General features: G+C 34.6%; 2 protein-coding genes across 2 annotated transcripts; both read right to left on the bottom strand.

The window, feature by feature from the left end:
• Window positions 1–321: 321 nt before the first annotated feature.
• Window positions 322–1244, bottom strand: LOC131655217 (17.1 kDa class II heat shock protein). Its single transcript, XM_058925108.1, has one exon. It carries the CDS (start codon window positions 1112–1114, stop codon window positions 641–643), a length of 474 nt encoding a protein of 157 aa, XP_058781091.1. The 5' UTR covers window positions 1115–1244; the 3' UTR covers window positions 322–640.
• Window positions 1245–5785: 4541 nt separating this feature from the next.
• LOC131655216 (17.1 kDa class II heat shock protein-like) lies at window positions 5786–6512 on the bottom strand. Its single transcript, XM_058925107.1, has one exon. The coding sequence runs from the start codon at window positions 6413–6415 to the stop codon at window positions 5951–5953; it is 465 nt and encodes a 154-aa protein (XP_058781090.1). The 5' UTR covers window positions 6416–6512; the 3' UTR covers window positions 5786–5950.
• Window positions 6513–15265: the final 8753 nt, after the last annotated feature.

Below are 15265 nucleotides of genomic sequence, written 5' to 3'. Positions count from 1 at the left end.
ATTGCGTCCTCCGACATTAAGAGACGTAATGGGCGCTGGCGGCACACTATGTTAGGATCAATATCGGCCATCTCATGCTCATGCGAGGTTATAAAGAAGAGATTGGCATTCAATCAGGGAGGATTTTATCTCCAGAGGAAGCGCGTGCTATTTTTATTGAAAGTTAATTGTTATGCAGAATCTAAATTCACACTAGAAATTAATTAGTTCTCACACTTAAAATTTGTGACGTATTAGATTGCTTAATAACTCTCCTTTTGGGGTAAAGCTGATCATGAAACTTCTCAATATCAAATTTGTAAATTATGTGATTCCTCTCAATATCATTTCCAATCAATTGTTAACTTTTTTTCAAACATAAACTGAATTAGATGACAAAAAAGTGTTAATGAAACATTTTCTTTTATTTAATACTTACGTTTCTAAATTTTACTATAGGCAACACAACAATATTACAAACAGAAAAACAAAGCAAGTAATTAAAATTCATTATTTTCATATTGTTACACATTACTACATCACATGATCATCTTATAGGGGCAACTACGAAAACACAAAAAACCATTGCTACACAAACCAACAAGAGAAACAGAAAAAACAGACATTGCTTCTGATTTGTAAACATGAAATGGAACACCGATCAAGCAATCTTAACCTCAATAGTCTTAGGTTTCTTTGGTTCAGGTGGAGGCAATTTATTAACTGTAACGGTTAGAACACCATCTTGACAAATAGCAGAGATAGCTTCAACATTAGCATTCTCTGGTAACACAAACTTCCTCATAAACTTACCGACCCTTCTTTCCATCTTCAAATATTTAACACCTTCTTTCTCTTCTTCTCTCTTTCTCTCACCACTTATCAATAGCACATTCTCATCTTCAACCTGAACCTTTATGTCACCAGATTTTAACCCAGGCATGTCCACCACAAACACGTATGAATTTGGATACTCTTTCACGTCCGCGGGAGTTGCAGCCATTGCCTTTGCATCACGAACATATGTTCTTGTTGGAGCGTTTAAGTTCTTGTCGGTTGAGTCGTCTGTGAGGTCCATAATGTGGTGGAGAGTGTTGAAGAGGGGAGAGTCTAAACCCATTAGCCTGAAATCCATTGCTTTTTTTGTGGGGGTAATTTTGTGTTCGTTGAAAGTTTTGTTTTAAGATTGTTTTGGATGGAATGAGAGTGGAGAATGTTTGGCATTTCAAAGGGTGGTAGGAAGATTATGGGAGGTTCCAGAGAAAACAGAGAGTATCGGAAATTCTAGGACTTTCGATCTTAGAACTCAATGTTTCTAGTAAGTTCCAAAACAAGGAGAAATAGAGAATATTGGGCCTTTGAGGCCCAGGTAAATAATAAAGCCCAAAAAGTGTGGAAGCTACTAGCTTAATGTCGTATATTTCTAAAATGTCTTTATAAATTACCTTAATTAAAAAATTTGGATACTTTTTTTTTTATTGCGATCGCATTAAATATTTGAAACAATAAATAAACAATTTGAAACTAAAATGCATTTTAAAATTTTGTAAATCTTAGTGATATATTCACCTTTAAACATGTGTTTTAAATATTAATGAATATCTATCAGTAATGATTAGTTAGAGTTCCCTCAAGTGCATATAGCAAGAGACTTGGTATATTGAGATTTGATGACATTCGTAAATAAATTTTCATACTTGAAGTATTTATTGAAGGTTTCTTGGATTGGATTGGGCTAGAAGGAGATTTAAACTAGGTTAAATGTAATTTTTTTTTCAGACTTAGATAGTCGAGTTTCTTAAGTGAGATTTTGAAAGATGATTCCTTTGGTCGAGACTTAAAAAGATGAGTTCCCTTTTATACTTCTTAGGTATTTTCTCTTGTACCATATGCATTATTACCGCGATAGAAGTTTTCTTGTAACATCTCCCTTCTGGGATCTCTTAAAGATAACTCTCTCGCCTTATCCGACATATTTATAAATTTTGTGTTTTCAATGTTCTTTGAGTTTAGTGAAGACACCTCGTAAGGCTTAGCCCTGAGGAAGGGGGGATAATTGTCAGTCTTGACTCGAAGGAGATGGTCCCTCAGGGCAGCCTCAACCACTCATCAAGAAATGAGACTTAGGAAGGGAAAAGTTATTTAAATCCATTTTTTAGAGAAGTGCATCCTTGAAATGAAGATTATAGGGTGAGTTTCTCAAGTGTAGCTTTAGAAGGCGAGTTCCAAGGGTAGAGCTTGGGGCGAGTCCCTCAATCGTTGCTTAGGGCGAGTCCCTCAATCGTTTCATTGGTGAGTCCCTCAAGCGTTGTAGCATTTGATGCTTTAGACATGTGTACTTTTTGTTATCTACTTTCTTCTTTTGAAGGTTCTTTTGCAACAATTAGCTTACCTTATTTGAATTTCTTCCTTTGTAATTTTAATTATTTTTTAGGCGTATTCCTCCATGTTGCCCTAATTGAATGAATTTCTCGCTTAGGGCATGTCCCTCAAGCGCGCTTGGGGCGAGTCGAATTTTCTTTATCAAGGCTCCTTTGATGAAGGTCCGTAGATTATGTGCCTCATAAGAGGACAATGATCCTTTAGTGAAAGTCCAAAATTTATATGCATGATATGGCGACTAGGATCCTTATGTATAGGTCTAACATTGACATGTATGATAAGGTGACAAAGATCATTCAATGAATGTCCAACATTAATATTTGATCATGAGGCCATCAATGTTCAAATTATCTTAATAGTTAACCCGTTGTATTGAAGGTTATTTAAGGTAAATGATATGTGCCACTATAACAATAAACATTGATGCTTTACTACTTTCCTTACACTTTTGTTGATATTTGGATGTGGAATTTGCAACTTTATGACTTTATCGTTTGAATTGCGAACTTTATATTCAGGTTCATCTTTATAAGTTGCAACAAAAAAATAGCACCAGAGTAGAAGCAATGAGAAAAAAAATACACACCCCTTCTTTCACCAATAAAAAATACATACCAATAAATAAGAGAAAGTTATTTGATAAATATAATTGTTTAAAAAAAATTTATAAATCAAACAAAGAATAGGTAACATAACAAATAAAGAAAAGGAAATAAGAGTAAAGGAAAGATGAAAAAAACCATAAATAAATAAATAGCGGAAATATAAAGAGATAAGGATTAAGATAATTGCACTAGAAATTTATAGAGGTTCATTCCAACCACCTGACATACTCTTATCCCAAATAATTTCTTCTTGAGAGTTTCTATTATAAATGTGAGATTTTTCATAGGTTATGCCCAAAAATCTTCTTACAATTAAATTGAAGTTTCACACTGACAATCCTCCAAATGAAACACGAGATTTAACACTAGGATCATTTTGGAACCTAGCGAGTGCTTTTATACGTGGCTAAACTCACAAACGAAAAAAAGATCTTGAAGGACACTATAGAGAACTGAATGAGATATTTTACATCGGACTAAACTCATAAATCAAACGAAGACTTTGACGTATAATCTCACGAATCGATAGAGAGCTCTTATTGCGTTGCTCACAAACCAAACAACAACTTCTCACAAAACATATTACACTAGAGATAAATTCCTCTTAAGTACGCATGGTCGGAGGTTTTGTAGGTGGAGGTAACTCTAGATCTTCCCAGAGGAAATACGCAAGGCAGGTGTTTACAACAAATGTAATATCTTATGGCTTCTCTATAAGCTCTCAAGGGAAAACATGGGTTAACATCTCCTTCTCCGAGGATGGTGCCCTCGACATCAAACCTCACGACGATGGTCTCTTGGTCATCATTGTACAACATTATAACTGGAACAACAAGTGTGTCCTGATAAATCCTGGAAGCTCTACTAACGTCCTATTTTGGGACACCTTCCAAAAACTGCAGCTAGATCCGAACGACATAAAAATGTTTAGTGGTTTTTTAACGGGGTTATCACGCAGACATGTACAAATAATGGGTCACATAAACCTGGAAACCACCTATGGCGAGAGAGCAGACACCAAGGTGGTAGGCGATTGACGCTAGCTACCTCATTGTGGACGCCCTATCACCATACAATATCATTCTGGGCGACCGACTATCAACACCCTGGAAGATGTTGTGTCCACCTTGTATCAAACCTTAAAATACCCGTTCTTTGATGGGAGAGTCTATACGATTCGAGCAGGCCAACAAGTAGCTCAAGAGTGCTATCAAATTTGCCTAGAGGAACTACTTGGAAATCCTCAATGCAAGAATCTCTCATTCTCTTGGAGTGGGTGTGGGGACCTTAAGATTGTTGGATCTGATTCTCTAGCACGGAAGAGGAGGCAATGCGTCTTCACTCTTCATGTGGGATTTCTCTCACGGTCGTGCTTGCTACAAATTATGGCCGATCAAGGTTGTAAGTTTGTATTTTCCTAAGGTTTGCCATTTTTTGAGTATTCTGATAGTCTGTTTTTATAGTCTATTTTGAGATGTTATTTACTTTTTCACATACACTGTTATTGTTCCTTATGATGAGGAAGCTTCTTCAGGAAATGGCCAAGTTTTAGTGCTTTCACAAGTGACCTCTTTTTCTTCCTCGACTCTCTTTTAAAGAGAGGAGGGATGTAGTACATGCACACACTCCAACGTTTAAGTCAGTGATTATTAGAGATGAGAAGCATACAATTGTTAAGAAATTTGTGTGTATCTCATTTGATTTGTGTAACCCTTTTATAGCAATTTTTCTAGAATTTTTATGGATCCTTATTCTTTGGTTTTTCATCTTGATTCCTGGTATAACCAAGTAACATAATATAATTTGTTCTATTATCTGATTTTCCCTCTTTCTCTATTTTGTTCGGGCCAGACACTACCTCAAAAACATTACTTGCTAGATCTTAAAAATTTTTAAGAGTGTATTTGGATGAAGCATTTTGACGAAGGAAAATAATTTTTTGAGAAAACTAAAAATGACTTAACCAAAATTTATTGTTTGAATGAAAAATATGGAGAATTATTAAAATGGTATAAATTTATAAAGTATTTTATTCAAGTTAAATTTAAAAATTTTCAAAATCACACCAAAACTAAAAAATTTGAAATTGCTCATTCATTTATACTTTTATAAAATGTAAATGTTAAATTATTTATTATTAGTTTTTCATTTAAAATATGATCTCATATTTTATAAAAAAATTAAATTCACTTCAAATTTTTCAAAAAACTACAAATAATTCTCTAATAATTTTCAGTTTTTAAAATTGATCCGTTCAATTTTTTTCGAAAATTACAAATTAATCTTTATTTTTCATGTTTTTAATTTGGACATAATTTTGAAATTTATAAAAATAATTTCAAAAATTTAACGATTCATTTTAATATTCCATCCAAATAAAACTTTAAAATTTAATAAATTTCAAACAAAAATTTAAAAATTAATAAATTTTAATTTAATTATTTAAATTTTTAAAATTTAGAATTTCTTAAAATTCTCACTCGTCCTAAGCTGTATTTAGCTATATTTATCCTCCAACACAATGCTTTGATTTCAATTTGTCTATTTCTATTAACCTTTGTGATCTTCTAGATTAATTTTCCATCAGGCCATAAACTAGAAACAAGATAGAGTAAGATTACTTCCTGGGCAGATATGAAACCTTAAATTTATCTAATATTCATTCTCAACTAAACATTATTTTATTATTGAGGTGTGCCGTAAATTATAGATTGAATGTCAAGTTCCAATCTAACTAAGATAATATACTCTAGTACGGTGATGCTTTTGCACGCCTCCTCCTTAATCATTATAAAAAGAAATCTACCAAACAAAGAGCATGCCTTAAAACTGTTTCATAAGTTCAAATTCATATTGTTACACAGTACATTGCATGATCATAATCATATAAGGAGAACTGCAAAAACACACAGCCATTACCACACAAACCAACTATAGAAAAACAGACACAACTTCTGATTTGTAAATATGAAATGGAACACCGATCAAGCAATCTTAACCTCAATAGTCTTGGGTTTCTTAGGTTCAGGTGGAGGCAATTTATTAACAGTAACTGTTAGAACACCGTCTTGACAGATAGCAGAGATAGCTTCAACATTAGCATTCTCAGGTAACACAAACTTCCTCATAAACTTACCAACCCTTCTTTCCATCTTCAAATATTTAACACCTTCTTTCTCTTCTTCTCTCTTCCTCTCACCACTTATCAATAGCACATTATCATCTTCTACTTGAACCTTTATGTCACCAGATTTCAACCCAGGCATGTCCACCACAAACACGTATGAATTCGGATACTCCTTTACATCAACGGGAGTTGCAGCCATTGCTCTTGCGTCGCGAACATATGTTTGTGTCGGCGCGTTTAGATTCTTGTCGGTTGTGTCGTCCATAATGTGGTGGAGAGTGTTGAATAGTGGAGAATCCAAACCCATTAGTCGGATATCCATTGCTTTCTTTGTCGGAGTGATTTTGTGTTTGTTGCACGTTTCGTTTTTTTTGATAGTTTTTGTTATGGGTTGTGTGTGGAGAATATGTGGAATTTAAAAGGGTGGTAGGAAGATTGTGGGAGGTTCTAGAGAAAACAGAGCACATTGAAATTCTAGGAGTTTCGACTACTAAACACAACATTTCTAGTAGAATCCGGAACAACAAAGAAATTGTGATGCCCATGTCGTGGATTATTGGGCCTCAGTGGACCAAGTAAAGAGCCCCATAAATCCAGCAAATGATTAATATTAGGAAATTTCTTTATACGTTCATATGGGACAAAAAATCCCTCTGAAAACTCTAAAATACTTTTCGAATATCCATATCGGACGACATGCTAACAAAAAATTGGGATATTGATTAATTCAGTCATGCATATCCGAAGTAACTAAAATCTCAAATTTCTTTTATTTTATTTTAAAAAGATATTTATTTATAATATAGTTATAATATGATTAAAGTGAGTTATTATTAATAAAGAATAACTTAAATACAAATTGTTATAAATAAGAAATAAAGAGATTAAATAAAATTTTAATTTTATAATAATTTATTTATCACAAATTATAAAAGTAATTATTTTTTAAATGACTACAATATTATACATTATAATTAATGAAATTATCATGTTAAAAATATCATCCTATTAACATTATAATTTTCAAGGGGACAATGAAGAGGAAAACTGTTGATATGTTATTTGTCCAAAAAAAGAGGGAGGTACATCAATAAAGATCTCTGAACATCATATGTTGGGATTCTAAGACTCAGACAAGATATGAGGGATCCCCAACAACGTTTCCCCTGGTGATCACAACCACTATCAGCAGTTTGATGTCTCCTTGATACTTATTGACGGGGTAACTCTTGCGATATTATGTATTCAGAGTTGTTTGAAAAGATTAACCTTAAAAGAGGAAGCTTATTGTCATATGAAGGCTCTAACTTGCAAGCATTCAACGAAACGACCACCCGTCAATGGGGATACTTTGAGATGGTGATATCAGTTGGCGAGGGAAAGGATGTTCGAGTAGTCAATTTGCAATTCCTCGTCATCCCTTGTCAGAGTATTTACAATTGCATCATAGAAGGCCTTTTGCCACTATGCTGGATGTTGTGACACCACTGGTCCACCTCAAACTCAAGTATTACAACATTCAGAGAGAGCCGATCACCATTAATGTCGACTTCGATGGAGCAAAAAGAATCTATCAACCGCTCTAGAAAGACCGAGGAAAATGCATGGTTATGGAGATTAACATAGCTTCCCTCACCAGTCAGCTCAACATGATGGGCATCCTTCTCCCAAGAAGTGTCTAGGCCCACAAAAGCGAATAGGGAAATAAGCGATGGCTAGCCTGCTTGGTTATGTTTCTTTTTCCATTTATATTAAACGTTGTAACTATATGATCATTCTCCTTATGTGTAAGGACAACCTTAAGTATAAATGAAATATGAATCTTTCATGACATTCATTCCTTTATGATTGTGTATAGTAGCAACGAATTTGGGGTACGTACGACAGGATTGGAGCTCGACACAAAGAAAATTAGGGGTGCTATCGGAGATGCTTTTCACGTCTGACTACAACAACCAATTCCCCATAACACAAAGCACGCACAAAGAAAATTAGGGTACTGTCGAAAATGCTTTTCATGTCCAAATACAACAATCAACTCCCCACCTAAAGTCAAGGGTATTGCCACAAATGCTTTGCACGTCTGACTACAACAATTAATCCCCTACAATAAATAACATTCCACCCCCTTTAACAATTATTCACTCCAGAGATTGTGGTGGGTAGACCACACGTCTATACTAGTTCGAGTTTTCATCTGGTGGGGGAAGGGGAACCGAAATTTGGTCGGAGACGGCCTTAGTAATGTCCAATAAACTTCAAGGATAGACCTTGTAAGTTCACTCCAAGATACAAAACTATGCACTCAGGATCCTTCAAATATACCTTATACAGGTAAAAAAAACATTTCATTCCCGAAATGGCAATATATTCCACATATATTTTTCCATTACATTAGTATTATACAGACAATACAAAAAATATAATAAAAATAAAAATAAGAAGATGTGGTTGACATTTCTACTCCTGCAAAGAGACCCAGATCCCTCGAGATATGTAGAGGACGATGAAAGTGCTCATTTGCTGCAAAGCATTATCGAACGATTACGAAACCACCCTAAAGTCGAAGCTCGTACACTCAGCCAACTACTGAGTCAGATAAGCATTCTTAAAGCGCAAAGGCTCTAAATATGCCTGAGCATATGATAATTTGTCTCAAATAGAGGTTAGAGCATAGTTCTTCTTCACTAGAGTCCTCGCCGGGTGGGTCACCTGGTCGGAGATAGAACTAACAAGATTAAGGGGGAACAAAGCATCTCTTATCACGGTAAGAGAGATAGAAGCTATCTCTATTTCTTGCATGTATTTATCTCGCTGAAGCTTCAGATCGCGAATACTCTTCTCCAGCTGTTGCTTCTTAGGACAATGTTGGTCGAACCAAAGAGCTTTCCAGCGGCCTATTCCTCCAAGGGCCAAATTGAAAGAGGCATGTAGGATATACTGAGCCAAATTCGTTTGTTCCTCTTCTAGGGCAGGCCCAAAAAGATTGACCAAATATGTGCAATCATCTTCTAAAAGAGGATCTTGGTGGCCTATAGAGGAAGGGGAGCTTGACACTGTCACCAACGGACAAGCACGAAGGCTCGACGTACTCGGTAGCGTCAGAATCTTGTACAGAGAAGCTTCACTCCCTACCGACCATATCCCCCGCTTTATGAGTCGGGGTTGTACTTCATCCTTCATCCAATCTACACACAATCAAAGTTAGATAAAATACATCATAAATAGAAAAATTAAAGACAAAGAAGCATGTACAAAATATTGGAATGCGTCACCTTTAAGATCTTTAAAGAATAGCTATATGTGTTCTGTTTAGGGGGAGCATAATGTTGTACTCTTTTTCCCTTATTAAAATTTTTATCCCAATGGATTTTTCTTAATATTGTTTTTAATGAGGCAACTTATGTTCCCATAGGATTCTTCTCAACAAGACTTCAACGAAACATCATGACAAATATTTCAAAAGAGAGAGTATTATAATAATAAGCAATTATTATTACTATTTTAAAATATATTGTGAATAGTAAATATCTTTTATATCTACAAAATTATCAACTTAGAATAGTAACTTGAACTATTACATCTACGATCACAATGCTATAAATAGTATACTATATGTTCATGTAAAAACGCAACAATTATCCAACTAAAATAAATTATTCACAGACTCTCTTCTACATCTCTATTTTTTACGGTATCATCATTGATTTTTCCTAACATTATAATAATAATAATAATTATTATTATTATTATTTAAAAAAAATATTATTTAAAGAAAATATAACTACCGTTTGTGCAGGAAGTTTAACCGTTTTGTGCATAATTTTACTGAATGACAGGACAGGACAAGGGATAACGTTGTTATCTTATTATCCTATCCATGTCGCCCATCAACAGAGTACTAGTAGTACAATTATTGTCCTATTTCCATTTGCTACATTTCTGCCTCGGATAAATTGTACTGTAGCATCTTTGCAAAGGATCTAGCAGATAAATTGGATATGGAAGACAAATCAGAGATTAGCACACTGTTTTTGCAGCACAATGTTCTAGGGCTGGCTAACTATCCACAGAAAAATAAATTGGCCGATTATTGGTACACAATATTGGGTTTATTGAAATGGTTTTTCTCTTTTCAGCCCCTGGTTTTAGGAATGCCGCAAATTCAGGATCACCAGTATTTTTTTCTCCTATCCTCTGAGCAAATTTAATACTTACATTACTATTTATTTTTGTTGGTTTCTTACCTATATTTGAATGGAAGGGAGTCAAGGGACAATTATAGAATTTTTTTAAATATTTTTAAAAATTATAAATAAGTATTTAACATTTTTATATTTTAATAATTTTAAAATATTCTAACATTTGAAATATTTTGTTGTAGAATATTTTAAATTATGAGAAATTTAAAATAATATTTTTTTTACATATTTATTGACTAGAATTTATAATTTAATATAATTTTTTAATGATAAATACAATTTTATTATTAAAAGAGAAAAATAAAATAAAATTTCACGTAAAATGAGTGGTTGAAAAAATATTAAAAAGAAAATGTTTTTAATAGTCTTCTTTTATGGATATGTTAGAATCTTAGTGCTATCTTGGACTATGGTTCTTTTTTCTTGTTCTTAAGTTCATAGTTCTTTTTAGTTTCCTAAACCGTTGTCAATTAGTTGTTCAACACTTATTTAAGTTTTAATTTTATAAAGGGTGGTATAATTATTCAGAAATTTTATCAATTATTCAGTTAAATATTAAGTAGTTTTTAAAGTAAAAATATAAATGTATAAACTGTTTTAATCTTAAAGACATGTTAAGATATCATCAAATTATTATAAAAATAGAAAATTTCTTCACCCACCTCCCAACCTTCTTGCCCACCCCTGGTGAATTTACCACAATACCCCTTGTTTCGGAAGTTCATTTTCGAAACTGTACTTTTTTTCTTAAAAAAGGTGTTTTCGGAAATGCATCTCCGAAAACGTGTTTTTTTTAATATAAAATATTGAGTTCGGAGATTCATCTCCGAAATAAAGTTACTTTTTCAGAAAATGTGGTGTTTCGGAAGTTCACCTCCGGACGCACCCCCCTTGGGGAATTCGGAAATGAACTTCCGAAAATAAGTCTTGACAGAAGAAAATGAAAAACAACAACAATTCGCTTTATTTAATCGGGTGAAGATTACAACGATAATATTACATATAATTAAAGTTACATATTGTTGATCACAGGTAGGTGGGGATGAGTCAACATTTTGATAACATCGTCCGCCGATCTTTGAAGTTTCGCGTCCAACTCGATCGGGCCCTTCGAAGAAAATCGGTCGAACGTTGTCCACAAAACCGCCAAATCTTCGTCGTTCTTGATCTCAAAAGGTGTGAACTTAATGCCTCCCTCGTCGTTAAGCGATGGCGAGCGGTACTCGAGCTTGACAACCTTTCGATTCTCGGGATAGCGCAAAAGCGTGTTGAGCGACGGTATCAACTCCGCAAACGGCGTGTCGCGCGAGAAGCGAAATTGGAACGGCATCGGGTAGCCGGTTTCAAAGTAGACAAATGCTAGGTGGGGGTAGGTTTGTGTCATTTGTGTTTTGTGGTGTGGAGAGGATGAAGAAGAGTGTGTATTTATAGACTTATTGGAGCATTGATGGCCTAACAAATCTTATCCTGCCTCAGGGGACATTTCGGAAATGAACTTCCGAAAATAGGAGGCAGACTAGCATATTTCGGAAGTTCATTTCCGAATTATGCAGAAACAGACATAAATTTTGCATTTTGTTGATTGCTTAGTGTGTTGTCTAAATTGAACATATGGAATTGACATTAACCATAAATTAGACAAGCAAGTCATAAAAACATAATTATATTATACATGTATTGAATCGGTCCGATTTTACATGATAAACAACAATACATACAAAAAACGATCCGGAACAAACTAAAATTCACCGAACCAATCGGTGGATCCTAAGTCCAAAATAGGCTCATTCTTCGACCGCTCTCTATTTTGCTCGCGCTCTTGGCTCATCATTTCTTCAAACTCCGCCATTCTTGAAACAAAAGGATCCGGCCAAGTTTCCGCCTTATTTGAACGATGTGCGGTCCATTGACAACAAGTAGCCGGTATAGGACACCCCGGTTTCAAAAACACTTGGACGAAGTGCCGCGATCGTAGATACCCGATGCATATGATTCGGCCCGACGAGTCCAATGGCGGTCGACTATGAAGTGGAAAGAAAGTCTCACTTAGTCCAAACCTCGTCAAATCGACGCATACAATATCATATGCACTTGCTATGAGATGACCCATATCGGGGAATGACATCCACTTCAAGACCGGAGCGATACCGGTAAGTGGTGGAACAAGTGCATCATGAATTTTTGCAAACTTTTCTTGATTTTCATATAGTCGGCCGTAGATGTCCCGATACGAAGTCAACTCCGCAAGAAGTTCTCGTCGGACTAAAGTGTGATTATTTTCCCCTTTACCGAGCAAACCCGCAACGGCCCGATATCCACAATTGCCGTCTCCTCTCACATCAACGATGTTATCGATATATTTGTGCATAAAAAGTGGCATCTCATCAATGTAGACAATGGGTGATTTTTTTATCGGCGGTGTGCGAGGTGGCTTCGAAATACGGGCACCTTTGTTACCACTACTCTTGGACTTAGGTGTCTCATGAATTTCCGGTAACGATGCATCAACATGTTCAAAGTAGGAAGGAGATCGTTTTGTTAATGTGTCATCTTGTGTAATTTTGGACTTTTTCGGTGCACCTTTAGTCTTAACCGGTTGAGATGGCGGTTTCAAATCGGTGGTCTCCGGAAATGCGAGGCGCCACTTTGACTATCGTTAGGTCCGATATCACATTTCTCTCTTCGCGGGACAAACGACACGCCATTGGATGCCCGTGTAACTTGACATCCAAGGCATGATTATGCATTCCACAAATTACGGTTAACCGCCACAAATCATCAACCCTCCGAGTGGCACGCAACTTAAAGGGACACCCGCACTTTCTCGACCCCGTGTCCTCGTGTTTTAGCACCCGGTTTGATTGTACATAACTACCACCCCGTTCGCAATTCATAACAACGAAAGCTTTCCGCCTACTATTTCCGTTGTCCGACCTTAAAATAACAATTGCAAATCCATTTTTGTTAGCTTCCTTCCGAACCCAATCAAGCAATTGTTCGCGATCGCCGAAGCTCCGATCAATTGTAAAATGTTGTCGAACATCGACCGCATTGATCATAGGAGTAACGTCAATAACCGGATCGTTATTATCGTTGACAATTTCTGGAACTAATACTCCATCGTCTTGCACAATGTTGTCCGGATGCACCATACCTAACAAATGAATAAATTATCAAAAGTTGGCCAAAACTGTTTTTTTTTTTACTGCCAGGCCTATTTTCGGAAGTTCATTTCCGAAATATGTTAGGTAACATATTTCGGAAATGAACTTCCGAATTATATCAGTGTTCAGCAGAATTTTGTTGAATCAATGTAGTGAAATAGGGAATGAAATAAGTGATGTTTACCTGAAATTGTAGCTTTCTATGCTCCCTTTAACGTGATCAACGGTTTGAAACTTGATTTTAGGACGAAAAATGGATGGAGATTGATTGGGTTTTGTAGAGGGTTTGGAAAAGTGTTGGAGAAAAATGATGAAATAGTGAAGGAGGGAAATTTGTATATGCAGAAATATTTTCGGAAATGAACTTCCGAAAATATTAACGGTTTTGACATCTTCGGAAGTTCATTTCCGAAGACAAAAAAAATTCAAAAAAAAAAGCGCTTCGGAAGTTCATTTCCGAAGCATGGGTAGTTTTGATTTTTCGCTGGGGGTCACCCCCATAGGGAGGTGGCTAAAGAAAAAATCTAAAAATAATTCTTCATCAATTGATTCTTTTTTAAAAGATAAAACATGTACACCATACTATAAAACATGTTGAAAGTTAACTTGAACCTATGTCACATGTGTATCAAAACTTGCTTTAATGTCTTCAAAATTGGATTAGAAATTTTGACCGAAATCAAATTAGAATTATTTTGTTTAGTTTATAAGCAAGATCACAAAAGACTGTAACTTGCACCTCTCGTTATAATCGTACGGTTAAAGTGTAGAACTATATGTCACGAATTTTATATTCAGAAATTAGTTTCATCCAATCAAAAATTAGTTTTATCTAACGGTAAACAAATTCATAATCTAAAAAGTTGCATAACTAGTACCGCTTATGTTTTTCATGTCAATCAATTAAATATTAATATGTGAGATCCTGTCAAATAAATATTTCAAACATTGTTTATTTTTATAATATTTAAAATCATTTTTATTTTATTTAAAAAATTCATTTTCAAATAAACTAGGAGTTAGGTTACTAAACTAAAAAAAAAATCATTTTACATTTTGCGAAAAAATGCTAGTCTACTGTTTTTGCGAAGTTAGAAAATAAGGGTCTGTTTGGTTGGGAGTAGATGGAGGGGAGGGGAGGGGAGGGGAGGTGATATTTATAACAATATGTGTTTGGTTCATTTTTTATAAAGGGAGGGGAGGGGAGGGGAGGGGAGGGGAGCAAAATCCCTCCAAAGCTCACTTTTTGCTCCCCTCCAAATTGGAGGGATTTGGAGGGGAGGGAAGATTTAGTAATTATAATTTTTTTATTTTCCCTATTTTAACCTCAATCATTTTTTTAATTCCAAGATTGTCCTTATTGAATTATTAAATACTAGATTTTTTTCTTTGTATTATTTCACGTTTATTTTTTTATTGCGCGGTTGCTATTTGTGCGTTGTTCCTCTCAGGTGAATTTTTTTCCTTTTTATTTTGTTGAAGTTCCCTTTTTGATATTATTATTTTTTTATAATAATAACATACTTATACTTATATCGGTTCTTATATATGATAGTAATAAGGCTTTTTTTATTATACTATTAATAATAATAACAATATAAAATATATGCAAATATAATATATTTATGTTATAAATAAAAATTTTAACTCAAATATTATCTGTTTATTTTTTTTAATATTCTAATCTTATTTTATTTATTTTTAATTATAGAAATTGTTTTATTGGGTTATATGAATCATAAGATCAGATAATGGTTTGATTTGCGTTGAAGATATATAGTTCAACTAATGTGTGTTGTTGTTTAC

The sequence above is a fragment of the Vicia villosa genome, linkage group LG3, assembly GCF_029867415.1.
Source record: "Vicia villosa cultivar HV-30 ecotype Madison, WI linkage group LG3, Vvil1.0, whole genome shotgun sequence".
Lineage (NCBI taxonomy): Eukaryota > Viridiplantae > Streptophyta > Magnoliopsida > Fabales > Fabaceae > Vicia > Vicia villosa.
Note: the sequence above shows the minus strand (reverse complement) of the source record. Positions and strands in the feature narration are given on the sequence as shown.

Excerpts from the sequence above, each read along its gene's own strand:
- LOC131655217 (XM_058925108.1), bottom strand. The coding sequence starts at position 1,114 with ATGGATTTCAGGCTAATGGGTTTAGACTCTCCCCTCTTCAACACTCTC.
- LOC131655216 (XM_058925107.1), bottom strand. The coding sequence starts at position 6,415 with ATGGATATCCGACTAATGGGTTTGGATTCTCCACTATTCAACACTCTC.